At 36.6% G+C, this 19736-nt stretch overlaps 1 protein-coding gene across 1 annotated transcript in view; it reads right to left on the bottom strand.

The window, feature by feature from the left end:
* Positions 1–3931: 3931 nt before the first annotated feature.
* The window catches only part of HPSE2 (heparanase 2 (inactive)), a 220444-nt gene continuing 204639 nt past the window's right edge, over positions 3932–19736 (bottom strand). Inside the window, exon 12 of the mRNA XM_063435333.1 lies at positions 3932–4655. Within this exon, the coding sequence (XP_063291403.1) occupies positions 4490–4655 (166 nt within the window). The 3' untranslated portion in view covers positions 3932–4489. The remainder of the gene's footprint in view (positions 4656–19736) is intronic.

Below are 19736 nucleotides of genomic sequence, written 5' to 3'. Positions count from 1 at the left end.
GCAGTGGTTACGATGCTTGGAGTGTCCCTTGAAAGGGATCAAATATCTCCTCAGACCTCACAAGAAACTTTAAAACATGGAAAAATGATAGCGCATGTTTGTTTGTGAGCTATATCTCAATCGAAATGGCTGTCAATTAAAATAAAGCATCATGATAATATGACAAAGCATTTATATTGGTTTTTTAATTCGAAGACAAAAAAGTTGAGCTTGAGAATTCAATTATTTCACATGGACTTTGGTTGAAACAGTTCAAAAGATTTAGCCATCAAAATGGAAAATGTTGTTACTACTTTTGAGTTTAGTTCCGAACCATTTGTCCACCCTGGGGACATCTTGGCCAGTAAGGAAAGTTTCTAACGAGTTCATTTGATCATTTCCCCTTTTGAGATGCAGTAGTCTGTACACCAATTTTAGCATGCCACTCAGCAGTCAAAAATATAATTATTGTGTTTAAATTTGATTGATAAAACTATAAAAGGGAATATTCATAAAATAGTGAATTGTGTTGGCTTGAAAACCAACTTCCAAAATAAAGACCAAAATGATAAGTTTGGAAGATTATACGCAACACAGCAGAACTGGAGATTTCATCCAGTTTGTCTAATGTAGTTTGTTCAACATAGGTTAATATTTATTAGCCGTCTAAGTGAACAAATTGCCCAAAACATATTTAAAGAGTTTTGCTGAAATTGTAAAAGGAATTTCAGGAAAACTACCAAAGAAAATATTAATTTAGCCTTGATGAAAGGGTGGATCTCTTGAATGCTTGTCATTCGAAAATGCTGTTAGTCGAATAAAAAAAACTATTACATGTACTACGATTATCTATTACTGTACATCTGCATTACTGAACAGAGTCAGCTACTATTTCAACGAAAATAAAGACAGATTATTTTTGTTTATTTTGTTTATCGAAAAAAATATTAAAATCAAGGCCATTGTGAATAGCCCAGCATGTAACTGGACATGTACCAGACTCTAATTTGCCTTTAACAAAATGAAAAAAAAAACATAAGAAGTAAAAAAATAAAAATAAAAAATTACAGTGTTGTTGTGAAGCATAAACAAAATCCTGGCTTCCCCATCCTTTACTGAGACATACAAAACTTGGAAGGATTTTGTGACACATTATTTCCACGTTACTTTTCAAGATAACTTTTCTTAAAACATTATTTTGCGTAGGAGACCACTTAGCCAGTGAAAGAATGCAACGATATGAAAGATTAGTAACAAGAAAAATATACAACAGAATTTGTTACCACAATTATTAACACGCTAAGCTTGTCCATAGAACAAAAGTTCAAGCTTATATAAAATAAAACTCTTCTTTGTTACACCATTATTATGCCGAGCCCCAAAGCAGTATTAATGATTACTTATGTCATGTAACAGGTGCAAAGCATTTGCACGAGCCAAAAAAAGGGCTATGCAACTATAAAAAAAGAACGCATTATCCCAAATGTCAGCATCGGGGGCGTACTCCCTCAAACTGATATATATGTATGTATATGCATATATTCTTTTTTAAATGATTGATTTGGAAGTATGAAAGGTTGAGAGTCTTTATAGTAATGACATGTTGTTACAGATCGATTTATAATGATGTGTACCACTTACATCTTAGAGAAGCACATTGTCCCCCACTCTTTAACCCTATATCCTTAGACAATACGGGCACAGCGGTATACTTCCTAACCCTAATGCAATTCATTACTCTCAGCCGAGCAAGTTACAGCTCACAACATCTTGAATGCAAACATAACAAAACTTTTTAGACTTTAGTAATTCCAAGTCCCCCTAACCCAAAATACTACTGCTATTCTTGAGTTCTCTTATCCTTAACTTCAAGAATAACTTCTAATCTTCTCTACCCCACATTACAGCAAAGCTGAAAATGTTAAATACACACTTTAGAAAAGAATATCATTGTGTGTTTGTGGCTGTGAGTTCACACCCCATATATCTGTTTGTAACATTCTAATCAGGCATTCCATACCATTTCTCTGCATTCTAATGAACACCTAAGTGTTTCAGGCTCTTTGTGAATAGAACATTGTTTTATACATTGCCTAGGAACGTTGTATAATGCCTAGACATGTTTAGATAAAGAGCATATATATACTGCAGTAAAGTAGAAAATTGAAATATTATGTTCATCTTTAAGTTTCATGCAACCCTTGCGGGTACATATCTGTACTTCCTGTTTTACACAAATTATGAAAATTTACCATGACTTGATCTAGACAGAACAAATGTAGGAAAACCATGACCCCCATTTCGTTCACAGTCCTGTATCATAATTCAGTCAAATTTCCCAACAGTGCTGCATTACAAACTGCGAAATCCCCGCTGTGCGTAGCGTTTAATGGATGTAACACGCAGACAGATGACCCACCAGTTCTTCCTGCTCTGGGAAAGCACAACAGTTGGGGTGCATTGCAGAATTTTTACAGATGTTTATGAAGATGTTCCTATCTGATCTCAATTAAGACTTTACCAGTTTTCTAAAAGTATGGCACATAAATTCTATTCACTCCATTGGATTTAATGGGTTTAAGTAACTTTAAAAAAATTTAGATATTCATACAAGTTGGGGGTATCATCTAAACTCTATGAATAATATATCCTACAGCACTTAATATAATTATTTTTCCTCTTTTTTTTATATAAATCGTCAAAGAATCTTTATGTTGACGTGAGTTAATTGCAGATTTTTTTCTCAAAAAAAAACGTTATGTTGTAATTTAACAGATGGTGACTGCTATAAAAATTAGCAATGGGTGTCCTGAACCTCTCGAGCTTCAAGAAGTGGTAAATGTTGAGAGGGAAGAACATCTGCTATCATCTTAAACCAGGAGCTAATAACTCTGCCCCCTATGGCGGGTTTAGTCTCTTAACTTCCAAATCCTAAAACTGCAACAAAAAAAGTTATGTATTTATAAAAAAAATTATAATAATAAACGCACATTGACCTTTCTGCTGCTTGTTAAGTAAATCCACATATAGTCTATTTATTAACTCACACATCTACTTCAAGACTTGACCGTTGGAAAAACAAAAAAGGTAAGGCATTCTACTAATTTTTAGGGCTAGCTACAAAAAGCTATGTTTGAAATATTTGGGGACAAAAATATTTAGAAACATAATTATTTACCCCACTATAGGGTTCTTCTATTTCATAGAATTTGAAAATATAGAGTTTTTAAGAATATTGAAGCCTTAATCGTAACTTCAGCAAGTCAAATTAATACCCATGTACTCTAAATTTAGTCTAAAATTATATTGAACAGTTTTACCTCGGCAGCTGAGGTTCTAAGAATGCTTTCTCGCAGATTTACAGTGCTAGGTACCTTAAGATTTTACAATATTTATTTTGCAAGGAAGTAAGAAATGAGTCATTTTGTTAAATTTGCATATGAGCAAAGAGTAATCAATGCAAACTAAAAGGGATGTTATGAAGACTATACTTAATGAGCATGTGTTGTAGCCCTATTAGTTTGATCTCCATGATTCTAGCAAATGTCCAAAGTTATTTTACCATTACTATTATATCATTATATCTACTATTATTCTACCTGGGCCTAAATGGCATCATCCTTTTCGTATGAGATAGATAAAACAAGGACCATCAGGCACCAAATATTTTTCATGGGTTGGTGGATGTGAAGCATGTCATCTGGAGGTGGCTATCTACATGGGTAACTGCTCATTTAATTTATTTATGGCTACTTGCATCCGGTAAGTATATCATCAAAGCTGTATCGATTATGTGTTTACCTGACACGGCCCACCATTTTTCGTCTACACCAATTTTTGTACTGAACTTAACACACGCACTCAAAACAAAATGTATCGATAAACGGAAAAAAGCGAATGAAATGCTACCATTTGCCGTGAATGCTGGGCATCATTATGCTGGACATCATTAGGCCAGAGTATTTTTAGGTTATAATGTAGGACGCAAGTACCAAAACAAGCACTTAAAATCTCTAGATGCATTAGGCCATAGAATAATTTCAGGCTGAACTGCATTTTAAAATAGAGCAGTGTGGTTATAGCATAATATGAGCTTGTCAATATTATTTTTCTCGAGACCAGAAAACCAAGTCAGGGAACTGAAGTAGTTTCTCAAAGTGGTACATTAAAATATACAGAAACAGGAAGGCACACAAGATATAATGTTTTTGCAATACCGTGACCCTTTTGAAAGAACAAAATGGTTCTTCTTCATCCTATCCTTCTCTATCAATAACACATCCTTACGAATAAACGTGTATCAAGTAATTAAATCCATAAATTTTGTTTTGTACATATTCAGAATACAATACCCATTACAGATAGGTACTGGTCTAAGCAGCAGGCTAGTAAAGGCTTACAGACGGTTGAAAATGATGTAATACACAGACTACTCCTTTAAAAAGTAATCAATTTGGTATAGTTGTTGTTGCAACACATGTTTTCATAGCAATCATTGTTTGAGGTTTGACTACCGATAGCGACATGCCACCGCATTTACATTCTTAACCACATAAAAGCCTATGGTCAGTGGAGGGATGACAAGAGTACGTCCTGGTCGTAACGGTCGTGGCTTCAGTTCGGGTAACGTTCCATCATCCACCATCACAAGATGTTGCCCATTCAGCTGTATGGATCTATGAAGATAAATAATACAACAATGGATTACTGTTTAAACAATAGGAAGCAATTTTAATAGTTTTCCCTAATTGAAATCACGCCTGAAGACCAAAGGATACTAAGATTTGTCTACTTTGTTACTTACATGAACTAGTATCATGAGGGTTTCACTGCTTTTCAGCTGTTATCTACCATAGTGGTCCCCAAAGAGTCCTCAAGGCTTGGTTTTGTAATTATCATGATAGGGAAAAAAACTGGTAAAAGCCAACATTCTGGTTTTCTTTGGGTTGGAAATGGGAACAACTGTTCTGCAGCACCCATGAGCCATTTCTATATGTTGGAAGTTGAAACTAGGAGACCATAGCAGGTCATCCGTGATCCATTTGTTAGGACCTTAGGAAATTATACTTGATTGCAAACTCAGCATATTTTAAACAGAATGTTCTCAGAGTTTACATCTTGTATTTGTTTAAATTCTAGGTATTTGAAGCACTTGGGACAAACTTCCAGCAAATTTGTAACTTGGCCTTTGCTAAAGAACTTGGTAACTTAGTTAACATTTGGCAGAACATACGAGGCTCGTAGACAAAAAGACTGTGAATGTCTAAATGTTTATTTTTGTGTATATCTCCCCACCTCTCTTCATTATATTATGGCAAAGTTTATGTTAAAGTAAATCAATAGCTAGCATGCCTATTATCTTGTAGAAAATGATATTTTTCTTACATTAATATTACAAATGTTTTCATTTATTTTCAAAACCGATGTTGATAAGGATGCAATTACATTGTTATCAAGTCCTCCTGTAATCACATTACCGAAACCATAGATAATTGGGAAAACAAGCTTTTAACTTCTCATTTTCACTTTAATGTGTAATTCATAGGGCCATCATGGTAAAAACATTGTTTAATAGGTTAACTTTGCCTTATCTCATTCTTTTTCTTTACTCTCTTTACTTCATCCACGGTAGGCTATTTCATTCTCCACCATTCTGCACATTCACTCTTTTTCATTTTTCACAATCTTGCCCATTCACTCTTGTCCTCCACCATCCTGTCCATTCTCATTTTTATCTCTCTCATCATCCCTATTCTCTGTCTTTCTTTACTGCTTATTTTGTCGATCTCTCTTTTTATTCTGCTTATTCACTCCATCTTCCATCATGTTCCATTCTTTGCTAACCACTAGGCAAGTTCCCTTTCTCTTTTTAATAATTGTTCTTTAAGGCTGATATTCTTCCTCATTTTACATATTTACTTCAAATTACATCTTGAAGTAAATGTGTAAAAAGTTGCTGTTTTTTTAGAACCTCTTATTTATTCTGTCCATTCATTTATTTTGCTAATTTTCTTGCCTTATCCTCCATTCTTCCTCTCATCCCCCAACTTAACCATTCTCTGTTCCTCTCTACTTCATTCTGCACAGTCTGTCGGAAATTCTCTGTCATTTATCCATTGTGTAATGTGCTCTCTGTGTCAGTTTCATGATGTACCCACACCCTGTCTGGTGCATGAGTTCACTATCTTTAATTTCTGGACATCTTCCAGTCTTCTTTCCCATCATTCTGCTTATTGAGCCGTTAACCTTTCTACCCAACTGTCCTTTCTGTGACTTATCTCCACTATTCTTTGTGTCTTCATAAATGCCGTTCTCTCTTTACTTTAACCAGATCAATTCATCCAGCTTTCTGTCCATTCTCTTATTTTTCTTATTTTACATCCAACCTCTTTTTTCTTCAGCCCTCCCGTTCAGTCGTTATGATGACTAATACCAAGATTCGAGTTGCTTCCTTTTGATGTTATGCAAAAATATGACCTGAATTAATATTTACTAATGAACCTCTACAAGTTTAGAAAGAAAATTGAAACACTCATCCGAAGAGTCATCAAAATCATTTAAACTACATCAGACCTGGGAACCAGAGCATTCCAATCTTGGAAATATCAAGAAACCACTAGAGGGAGCTCTTGCAACTCACACAAAACACTTGTCAAGGTTGTCAAAAACCAAACTTTAACAAAGCAGAAAAAAGTATAAAACTTAAAACTTTGCCGCCTCCATAAACACCCAAAAAACAAAAACAACGGAGGAGAGAAGCTCACAGCATCAATGGTGTCTTGAAAAAACACATGAAATGCTCGGATGCTATCCCATAAAAAAGAGAGGGAAACTACCAAGCCGGCTGGTAAAAAATGCAACTAAGCGTGCACATTAAATGTTATGCCAAATGAATCTTAGAGCCTGGAGTCCAGTAGATAGGAGATGGAGGATGAGTAGCAGAGAGATACTAAATATGATAAATATAGTGCGTAACAAGTATCTCTAAATCCACAAAAATATACAGACTTGAATGTTCTAGTAAGAAAAAAGAGATACTATAGCAACTGTGTATCAATACAAACTTTCTGGTTCCTCTAGTTACCTATAAAGTTAACCCTTGGTACGGAAAAAAAAAACAAATCCGTTGTTCGGAGTGCTGTTACCAAGGGGGGTTATAGGTGATAGTCCCCTAAACAGCGTACTACCTTCAAAAAAATCTAAAGTGTAATACATCCATAGCGAGATAAATAACTCGATATATACACAGTATAAAGTTATGAAAGGTATTGAACCAAAAGTTTAGATATAGCAGAGGGATAAATAGAGGTAGCATGTATCTGAATAGATTGAGGGAGACAGCTGAGTCAAAAATAAAAAACTGACATAAAGTCAGAATGTCACAGAAAAAACAAACAATAAACAGTCTCCTGTGCTATTACTATTTCCCTTGCTTCTGCTAATAAACACCTTCGTGGGTGTTCTAAACTAGGTAGTTATACTAAATACTGTTGTACCTATCATACAGAATATGACTCCCTGATCCCTGACGAAGGAGTTGCTTACTCCGAAACGCCCGACGGATCTTATCTGGGGGGATTCCCGAGTCACAGCACTCGGACATCGCACTATGCACCACTCACGACGCACTGAGGGAATCCTCCCTTCTTTTGTTCACCTTTTGGTTATGATTTATTTTTTCTAACTTTCCGTTTTCTCATTATTACTCCCTCTGGAGTCCTATTCTGTATGATAGGTACAACAGTATTTAGTATAACTACCTAGTTTAGAACACCCACGAAGGTGTTTATTAGCAGAAGCAAGGGAAATAGTAATAGCACAGGAGACTGTTTATTGTTTGTTTTTTCTGTGACATTCTGACTTTATGTCAGTTTTTTATTTTTGACTCAGCTGTCTCCCTCAATCTATTCAGATACTTGCTACCTCTATTTATCTCTCTGCTATATCTAAACTTTTGGTTCAATACCTTTCATGACTTTATACTGTGTATATATCGAGTTATTTATCTCGCTATGGATGTATTACACTTTAGATTTTTTTGAAGGTAGTACGCTGTTTAGGGGACTATCACCTATAACCCCCCTTGGTAACAGCACTCCGAACAACGGATTTGTTTTTTTTTCCGTACCAAGGGTTAACTTTATAGGTAACTAGAGGAACCAGAGAGTTTGTATTGATACACAGTTGCTATAGTATCTCTTTTTTCTTAATAGAACATTAAAGTCTGTATATTTTTGTGAATTTAGAGATACTTGTTACGCACTATATTTATCATATTTAGTATCTCTCTGCTACTCATCCCCATTTTTCTCCTATCTACTGGACTCCAGGCTCTAAGATTCATTTGGCATAACATTTAATGTGCACGCTTAGTTGCATTTTTTACCAGCCGGCTTGGTAGTTTCCCTCTCTTTTTTATGGGATAACATCCGAGCATTTCATGTGTTTTTTTCATTTATATATCTAAAGGGTTCATGCCCAATTGGGTGTAGCTGGTACCACCCACCCTGACCAATTTTCTCCTAGTCAGAGATTTGACCTTGTGTGAATCTTTAGACTTAGGAGAAAATACCTTCTCTTTCCATATTCTATTATCAATGGTGTCTTGCCTCATAATATATTCTACAGAGAATATAAATTGATAACATATTAAACAAATGCATAGGAGAACATGTTAGTATAGTAATTATAAATTGCTTTAAAAATCCCAAGAAACTGCTATATACATTATGAATGATCTTACGTATTATGACGGACAAAATGTTATTATATTACATTAATGCTTTAAAACAATATTAAAATTGGGCAAACCTGATGAGAGCTTGGATGGGGTTAAGATATTTATTTCTTATCATAGAAATGTGAACTACTACATCCATAGCTCCAACATATTCCTCTTTTAAACACAAATCTTCTTGTTCCATTTTTGATCCTGTTGTCCCTCTTTTCCAGAGGTTGGTGTATTAACCGTTAGATGCTCACCCAGTTTCCACTCCTTCAAAAAATCATTAGAGTATCAATTAAACTGTTAATGGCTCCAAAACCCCACACTAAGTCTTCATTGAATACTATTCTACCAATCTACTTCCCTAATACTATCCTTACCCTTTGTGTCACTTTACCCCACTCCCTCTAGCATGTAAGCTCATTGAGCAGGGCCCTCAATCCCTCTGTTACTGTGTGTCCAACTAGTCTGGTTACAATTACAGGTCTGTTCGTCAACCCATTGTAAAGCGCTACGGAATTTGTGGGCGCTATATAAATATAATAAAAATATTAAGGCATCAGATTGAAAAACTCACAATATTTAGTTCAAAATTCAGTACATGTACTTATAGATTATTGTTTTTAAATAAAACATAATGTTATGGTTTTAAATTACCTTAAACATTAGTAAATAGTTATCTATACCCTATGAATTAACTGTTTTTTATCCAAAGCCCCTCAAACAAATGTATTCCTATTTAGCTAATTTAATCGTTAAATGGTAGATATACACCTGACAAGGTTGATATGCTGATGCTAAAAAAAAAAATTCTCTTAGAGAAAAAAAACATAGAACCGACGATTGTGACGCTAGTAAAATACAAATTGGCCAATTTAGTCTGCACAATGCTGAGATTATTTGCAAAACTGGAAAATTGTGGAGAATTTACAACGGAATTCCAATTTTCAAAAAAATAGCGGAGTTTAAAAAAGGAACAGGGTTTGAGAATTGTTCCCGTTGAAAGATTTTTAGATTCTGATACACTTTAGACTAATTTTGCTCTTCAGGATAGACGTGTGTACATGCCAAAAATTCTCTAATTCCAAATACATCTTTATATATTATTCAGGATGCTGTCCCCGGGAATTCAGATATGTTGGAAGTTTTGTTGATTATTCTCTAGTTAACACCATAAGGATGGATCTTCTTTCTAAATAAAAGGAAACATTGCTAAACAGAAGTTACGAGACTGAGCCATGTTTGAGTGTGGTTGAAGCCAGTCAAGCTGTGACACCACTGTGAAAGATACAGTTTATATCGCACCCCACCGTTTTCTGGCATGAGGAGAGGGCTTTGTTTATTTTCTGGCAGCTTCCTGTGCTGCATCTGTGTATCCATTTAAAGATTCCTATGAATGGAATTTATGATAGGATGCAGACCTTATCCACAAAGGGCAATTTACTGGGGCCTATCAAGTAAAAAAAGAGATTCCAGCTGATAAACTCGTAACACGTCAAATGTCCGTGGGATTGCTTCTGAGAAAATAATGTCACAAAGATATCGCCTAGATTTCAGTTTAGCTGCAGTAAAAACCTAAAATAACTTTTCGATAGCCAGCATTGTAGAATTGTGCGGGATTTTTTGTATTATACTCAAAGGCTAGTTAAAGTTGGACAAAACGTACTTGAAAAGCGAGAGTACTACACTTTAGCGAACAAATTGAGAATGTTTCTAATAAAACAATAATTCTTCTTCCTGTCTTTATTAAGAAAACACATGCATTTCTAAGTCTTCCCTACAGGAAGGCAAACTATTGTGAGAGTTTTTGTAATCCGTAAACACTTTTTATATTGTTTGTTACTTTGCACTTCTGATTTTTCTTATATGTTTTATATAACATATTCTGGAATACTGCCTAGTGATAAAAACGACACCGTATAAATCCACTGGACAGGCACTCCATAGGAGCACAGAATAGCTCAGTAATATGTGAGCTGACACAGAGATCATTTAGTTTATCTCACATTACATAGTATTACACTGTTGCCACTCGTTCTGTTTTTTTTCTTGTGAAACAACATCAAAGAATATCTCTTCTATCTCTACTATATCCTAAGGAGAAAATTATGATGTTTGCAGAAAAGTGAGTGAATTATATCCTTTGGTTTATTTTCAGCAATCTACTGGAATATATTGCATTTTTTTTACCATGCATTTATTTTAGTTTAGTCATATATCATTGATGAACTTTGTGGAAACAAGAATGAATGCTTCTTTGGCTGCTGAGGATATATCTGTGAGGTTATTTGTGTATTCTGTTTAGAGGCGCAGTTCAAGCACCTAAATTATTTCATCTTAAAGGAACACAATACTTATAAATATTCCAAGCACTATAGTGCCCTAGTAACTGTTTAGGTGACCGGGCTAGAGCTGCCAGGGTGGGGGAAAAAATGATTGACTTAGCTCCATGAAGCTCTACCTCTTTGGTTGAGATCATCAGTGTTGATGATCTCAGGCAATCCAATATTTTCCCATAGCAAATCATAAGAAGGTGAGTGCACATGTGCGGCAAAATCTAAAATATTGAAATAGCAACGTTTTACGCTGCTATTTTACAGAAGTGCCTCTAGTGGCTGTCATATTAATAACCATTGAAGGCAGGTTAATTCAGCAATGTAAACGTTGCCATTCTTGCAGAAGTTGCATGGTTTAACAGGTGGCGATTTGGAACCCAGACCACTTCATTAAGATTAAGTAGGTCTGGGTGCGTGTAGTGTTCCTTTAAAGTCGCTAAAGTCACTCAGACCACTTCATCTCAATGAAGTGATCTAGGCGCAGTGGTCCTGTAATTTTACCCCTGCAGTGTAAAACATTGCCATTTGGAAGAAAAAGCAATGTTTACTTTGTGCGGTTAAGTACACCTTTAATTTTTTTTTAATGCCAAAGAAGGGTTAAACAACATGGGAGTGGACAGAAATGAACTATAGTCCAAAATAACAATTGTTACTTTTGACACTATAGATTTTCTTTTGTTGTAATGATTTGAGAGTTTTTATCCTGTCCTTGCAGCCATGCAAATGAAAACAGTGCCATTTCTGAAAAACGGCATTGTTTACATTTTGGAATTGCCACACCTACTACTGGCTGTCAGACAGACAGCTAGGAGACGCTTTGGACTACAATAGATAAAATAATTGACCCTACTCATCCTGTGTTACCATCTAAAATATGTTGACTCTGGACACTCACAGTTGGAGTTTTTTTTAATTATTAGTTATCCTTAAATAAAAGTTCATTTTTAAGTAGTACACAGCAGAGCAGGCATATTATGCAATATCAAAGTTTGTACGTTATCAGCTTACAAGTGCCGCTGATATATAATCAAGAAATTATTCAGAATTTAAGAAAAGAAATGTACACACTTTCTGGATCTTTGGCATTCATTTGAAATGCCTAATAGAAGGTGGCATTTGTTTTTCTTGCTAATGACTGTGATAAATGTCATCTCTAGGACATAGCAGTTTTCGCAATATTCTGGACAAAATATGATTATCTGCATTATAGGCGTAATAAAGGATATTTCATATATTTAATGTCTGAGGTCTCCCACGTCTTAATCAGAAGATATTTTTGGGAGTTCTGTGCAAGTATTTTGTACAATAAAAATATCACATTACCGTAGCTGGCAAAAGTGTTTAAAACAAAATCCAAACATGTCCAAACCTCTTAAAGATTAAGAACATTTGTTTAGAAATGTTGGGATCTAAATTCTCTACCACTCTTTACAGGGGAGTTAAATGTTTGGGTTTGGATCTAGGGGTCTGGAAGTTAGTACTAACTCTCAGGACATTAATCTAAGCCAGGGCTGACACACTAAGCACTACAAAATGTCTAGGGCAGTGTATGTTCTCCATCCCCTTCTTATTTTTAAGAGGGTCAGGGGTAGAATTTAAACATTTAAAAGCTAAGTCTTTGATAAAGCCTCCCCTATTTTAAAACGGCCTGCGTTTAAAATACACTTGCAACTTATTAAAAAGGGAAAGTTGCTACTAGAAATCTCACAGAATGCCTCTAGACATTTTACAAGACCTGCCTGAAGTTAAATGTGAAACAAACAATTACATTGCAAAAAGGAGACACAATGCAATTTTCAGTAACCTTATGTAAATAATGATATTTGCAAATCCTCAAATGCACACACATATTTGTCCTTCTTATCCTTCCAAACAATTAAGGATTTTTATCATTTCTAGTAACCAAAGGACTCACAGTCACGTAGCAGTGATTACTGGCCTTGGCCGTAGAATGACCTGTGGACTGCAACACCCATGATGCTCAGTCAGCTTTTTGTCACAAAGCATGTGTGCCTAAATCAAATATACCACAACAGCTCTGTTTTTCCACATATTCTGCATTTGTTAACCCATTTCCAGTTTATTGGGGATATACTCACAAAAATGATGAGTCAATGGTCATTTGTAATTCTGCTAATTAACTCAGCACCAGCTTCTAGAGTCATTTGCAGACAGTGAACCAAGTATCTTCAGGGATAATACAAAGCTTATAGCTATGTATTATGTGTGTGGATTAACCTCTTCATTACCAAGAAAATATAAACATTTTTATTTTCAAGTTATTTGCAGAATGAAAGTTAGTCCATAAAGACTCACTCTCCCTTATTTATACTCTAGGAATGATTACAAGCCTGAAGAGGCTCAAATTTCTTCAGAGGATCAAATCAGAAATCACTTGTCAATGATATAATATCTCTGAGTTTGGTGAAAATTGAATCTCACGCTCTGCTTCCAAACAGTACAGGAAGTTTCAATGGGCCATATAATTCCTACAGTCAGGGAGGAGTGAATGGACTCTACCATATCACTGTCAGCATGACATTTACATTCCAGAGATTAATAAAGACTGCTATAGCAGTTTTAAATACCTTTAATTTGTAAATATGTGATTGAACTGCATTTACTTTATGTGGCATTATGCTTACTTGTAGGCATTATTTTTACATTATCTTGCTATTTTCAGTACTCTATAATGTTAGTAATTGCTTCAGGGTCCCTGTAACAGATCCCCTATACTCCGGCTGAGCATATCCTCTCTAGTTCTCCCAAATCCCTAGTGAAGCAGTGATTATAGCTCCCCAAACATCAGCCTAGACTTGATAAAGGGTAGAAACTAAATGTGTTTAATCCAGGCTCAATGACCCACTTATATACAATACAGAGACACAGTAAACACACCCATGACACTTCCATAAACAGACCCACAAAATGTCCCCAAAATGCAATATCACCATGACTGAGCAATAAATGACAAAATACGAAAAACACACAAAATTACATATTTCTTACCTAGGAACCCCCATAGTTTATACATCCCTGGATAGCCTGGATCTGAGCGCCCAACATATCTCAGATCCCACGAACACAGCCAAAATGCCACCGGGGTAAAATTCTGACCAGCCGCACACATGGTACTATGCCCTAAACAGTTCCAGGGCGTTTTGTGCTTTTGCCGGTCAACTTCGGGAGTTCCATGCGAAAGAAATACCGAATACACCATCTGGCTATTTAGTAGCGTTTGTTCGTATGGTTCATATGAACAAACCTACTGAACAGCGCTCTCCTGACACGTGTGACACTGCGTCAAAGTTCAGTAATGTTCGGGAGTTTCCGTGTCCGATTTTAGTTCCATGCGATCGATGCCCAAACACCGCTGCCTGCATTCCTGCAAACAAAATGGCCGCCAACACAGCTCCCACGTATTCGTGCAAACGAACCGTGGCCACCCAGCAGCACAATTAAAACACACAATAATTGAAGTGTCAGGAGAGATTACCAGGGGTTAACAAGTCCGGAGGTTGTCCGTAGTTCGTGAGTTGGTTCGGTTCCCAAAAAGTACATATATCCCACAAACTAGGTCTGTTTGTAAGCCTTTTCCATTGCCCATAGTCAGTGGTCAGGAGGCTAGCTTCCACACTCCCCCAAGAGCCCATGGCGAACGTCCAGGCCAAGTGGCGAATGTCACAGTCCCTACAAATACTTATAAGCAAAGTTATAGATAATTTTTATTTATATATTTTTGTCACACCTACTGTGTGGGAGAAAATTGTATTTTCGTCTTTTATACTAAAATTTCTGACCCTGTGTGAAATATTTAAAAGATCAAGGGCACTCACTGAAAGATGTCTAAAGCTTTTAATTTTCCAAATATTTTTATAAAGGCTGAGCGAAGAATTGAAAAATAAAAGTGATGTGTATAGTACTATAAAACGGTCTTACACTTTTTGTGGATATTTTTTTTTAAATTTGCTCTTAAAAAAAGAAGGATAAAAGATTCCTATAAATTGCAATTCCAAGATGTCCACAAGATTTGTATCTATTTGTATGTAATTGTTTATATAGAAACTCTCAATTCCCTGGAATTCACACCATTGTGTAAAACATTGAAAATGACCTATAACTTGCATTAACGTCTTTCCATGAAATGCTGAGTTTTCTTTTAAATTTATGTTAAAGATTTAGTACATTACATCACAATCCAGTTCAGGCGAGGCAATGCCAGGGCACATGTTTCAAATGAAGATAAGTAATGTAAACATTCTTTAATTTCTCCTGTTCTCTGCATGCTTTTTTCTATGCTGACTGCCTGATGCATAGGACAGAGCTTATAACAATGATTGACAGAGAGTCAAGATGGAGGCGTCCATCTATAGAAGGAAACAAATTATTTACAAATATTTTAAACTTTGACGATAATTTGCCCAAACGAGTGATGTGGCCGAAAAATGTCAAAAAGTTCCCTAAAATGGTCCACAGATGTAAAAAAAAGTTTAAAAAGTTGAAGGTACAACTGTGGTTGGTGTAAGAAAGAATATATTTTGTACATTATAGAGAAGTGAATTGTAAAGTGCTTTAAAATCTCAAAAACATTAATTACTGAGTAGTTGTGAATTCAGCATGACATCTGACTATTAAACATGTAATTAAATAATGTGACCTGATTCATATTTTGATCATCACAATTACTTTCTGGTATCACAACTGCCATCATTAAAAACACACTGAATTCCATGCAAATTATCTCACGTGTTATCATTTGTAATGGATTTTTACTGAAATGAGAACTTTTTGGCAAACACAAAAAAACACAAAAAAGGAGCGAAATGTGCCCACTTCTACAATATCATGGTGCTACGGGATAATGGGGAACTTCATTTGATTTAATTTAGTAGAAATGTCATCTGTGTCTCTTTGGAACATAGTCAGAGTGTGATTACAAAGTATAAACAAGATGAATTACCTATAATATAATCATATACTGTACGTTATATGAACATAATGTATGGGCTGGATAGTATACATTTAGTTTAGATGCGGTTACTTAAAATATTCACATCTGGAACTACAGTATCTCACAAACGTCAGTACACCCCTCACATTTTTGTAAATATTTTATTATATCTTTTCATGTGACAACACTGAAGAAATTACACTCTGCTACAATGTAAAGTAGCAAGTGTACAACCTGTATAACAGTGTAAATTTGCTGCCCCCTCAAAATATAAAACATACAGCCATTAATGTCTAAACCGTTGGCAACAAAAGTGAGTACACACCACTAAGTGGAAATGTCCAAATTGGGCCCAAAGTCAGTATTTTGTGTGGTCACCATTTTTTTCCAGCACTGCCTTAACCCTCATGGGCATGGAGTTCCCCAGAGCTTCACAGGTTGCCACTGGAGTCCTCTTTCACTCCTCCATGACGACATCACGGAGCTGGTTGATGTTAGAAACCTTGCGCTCCCCCACCTTCCATTTAAGGATGCCCCACAGATGCTCAATAGGGTTTAGGTCTCCGAGACATGCTTGGCCAGTCCATCACCTTTACCTTCAGATTCTTTAGCAAGGCAGGGGTTGTCTTAGAGGTGTGTTTGGGATCATGCTCTGCTTCGGGGAGGGGATCATGCTCTGCTTCAGTATGTCACAGTACATGTAGGCATTCATAGTTCCCTCAATGAACTGTAGCTCTCCAGTGCCGGCAGCACTCATGCAGGCCCAAACCATGACACTCCCACCACCATGCTTGATTGTAGGCAAGAAACACTTGTCTTTGTACTCCTCACCTGGTTGCCGCCACACACGCTTGACATCATCTGAAACAAATAAGTTTATCTTGGTCTCATCAGACCACAGGACATGGTTCCAGTAATCCATGTCCTTAGTCTGCTTGTATTCAGCAAACTGTTTCCGGGCTTTCTTGTGTATCATCTTAAAAAGAGGCTTCCTTCTGGGACGACAACCATGCAGACCAATTTGATGAAGTGTGCGGCGTATGGTCTCAGCACTGACAGGCTAACCCCCCACCCCTTCAACCTCTGCAGCAATGCTGGCAGCACTCATACGTCTATTTCCCAAAGACAACCTCTGGATATGACGCTGAGCATGTGCACTCAACTTCTTTGGTCGACCATGGCGAGGCCTGTTTTGAGTGGACCCTGTCTTGTGAAACCGATGTATGGTCTTGTCCACCGTGCAGAAGCTCAGTTTCAGGGTCTTGGCAACCTTCTTAAAGCCTAGGCCATCTTTATGTAGTGCAACAATTCTTTTTTTCAGATCCTCAGAGAGTTCTTTGCCATGAGGTGCCATGTTGAACTTCCAGTGACCAGTATGAGAGAGTGTTAGAGCGATAATACCAAATTTAACACACCTGCTCCCCATTCACATCTGAGACCTTGTAACACTAACGAGTCACATGACACCGGGGAGAGAAAATGGCTAATTGGGCCCAATTTGGACATTTCCACTTAGGAGTGTACTCACTTTTGTTGCCAACATTAATGGCTGTGTGTTGAGTTATTTTGAGGGGACAGCAAATTTACCCTGTTATACAGGCTGTACACTTACTACTTTACATTGTAGCAGATTGTCATTTCTTCAGTGTTGTCACATGAAACGATATAATAAAATATTTACAAAAATGTGAGGGGTGTACTGACTTTTGTGAGATACTGTATATGTTCTGTAAAGTTCTAACTATTGTTCGTAGTATGCTAAAGTCAGCGAAGAGTTCAATAGATAGCAAACTGGAAATGCTATTGGCCTTCTTTTTGTACAAGAAAAGCTTTGTCTTTTAAATAGTTAAATCAAGCACTGATTTTGTTTACAGAAAGACAAAGTCAGAACAAAAATTTTAAGTAAATTATGTTTCTGTGAATGGAACACAGGATATCAGATAGACCAGAGTGATATATCTTTCGAAATACTGTGTTATGGTATTTCAGTGCAATAGGACCACTTCGGGATAAAATAATCTTAGATTGAGCAACCTGTGGGCTGTATTTGGCACTATCTCGCAATCTATCAAACTTAACAACATTTCCAAGCGAGAACATGCCAAATGTAAAACAGTGGTTGGGAAGTGATTTACATTGTGCATTAAACAGCAGGGGGCAGACCAGGATTTCAAATTTATTTCAAGATGAGATTCATTCGGCATTTTGATAAATAACACTTTATTGTAACTGCTCTACACCTGGCTTTTTAAATAGCAAATTGAAGAGTCCTTCGTACAGGACTACTCCTAGCACCATAATAACTTAATCGCAATGAAGCCATTAATTAATTAATCCATCTTATCTTATCTAATGGAAGACGGAACCCTATAGCTCTGTCCCTGCCCCTCTACTTCAGTCCTCTCTGATAGGTTAAGGGTGTCAACTGCCGCTCATCCTATCTCTAGCGCACCATTCAGAAAACAAGTGGAAAAGATTTGTATCATTGTATAATTCGTATCAATTTAATCAGTTTTCTAAGTGGAACGCTAGTGATAAACGGAGAGCGTCAGTGTTCCCGATTGAATCCCTTTTACGAACCAGGATGTAGAGTGGAGAGTGTTGGAGCACCATCTCCCAGAGTTTAGAGTTATGTTGTTTCTTAACAATTTAACCACTTGAGGAAAGATGGATCCTGGAACCTACTCGCACCATAACAACTTTATTGTGAACAAGGTGTTATGGTGCCAGGAGTGTCCTTTTAATAGGTCTGCTTTGTTAAAAAAAAACTTAGTTTTAAAATATAGCATAAATAAGCATAAGGTTGTAGCTGACAATCATACTCAGGGGTGAGGGTTTTATTCAATGACGTAATTCTTTACCTCTTAAAAGGAACACTCGAAGCACTGCTACTGTAGTGTTTTGTAGTGCCTGGGGTACCATTCCAGGGTAAGCAGTCAAACTATATGTGAACATTTGATAACTTACCTGGGGTCCTCTGGGTGCTTACCAGTGACTTCTCTCCAACCTGGACCCCTGCACTTAGCTAAGCCCGGCAGTACAAGGATACGCTGATTGCCAGCTGATGCTCTCAGCCAATGAGCTGGCCATACTTGGTAGAGCTAACAGAAGCTTCTTGCAATGGCTTCTGTCTCCAGAGTAGTCAGGAACTGGCACATAATGGCAGCAGATTGACTACTTACTCTGGGTGGGCACTCCATGCCCCATAACCACTGCAGATGGCTGTTGTAGTTATGGTGCTTTGCATTTTCCTTTAAGGACCAATGATGTTCTATGTTGCCGTAAGAAAGTCACATCTAAAAAAGACTTTAACCGCATGGAAAGCAAGAATGTAATTTCTGTAATAATATCTCCAGCTATCATGAATATGGGGCCATCTGTCAAAGTATTGTATCCCTATATTCCTGCTGGGGCTATGAGCAGTAAATAGTGTAAAACAGACCCACAAACTGTGGTGCCCTTGTTTATATTTTACTTAGCACTCAGTTTACTGGCATCATAAATCCAAGGAAGTTCTTAAGTACACATTCATTTATCTGGGAGGTCCACATTCTCTGCGATGTCAGGTTTATCCCTAGGTAACGTATGAGCTCTGGATGAGGAGAGAACTGGAAGTGGATTATAGAAGTTATCCAGCTATGGACTTATCCAGCTACAGACTCCTACGACCAACCAGTCTTAAGTCCTGTGTTTGATCTGTGGCAATATGTTATCTCATGTACACTGATATCAACGTCAGTTTTCA

This window comes from Pelobates fuscus, chromosome 10, assembly GCF_036172605.1.
Source record: "Pelobates fuscus isolate aPelFus1 chromosome 10, aPelFus1.pri, whole genome shotgun sequence".
Lineage (NCBI taxonomy): Eukaryota > Metazoa > Chordata > Amphibia > Anura > Pelobatidae > Pelobates > Pelobates fuscus.
Note: the sequence above shows the minus strand (reverse complement) of the source record. Positions and strands in the feature narration are given on the sequence as shown.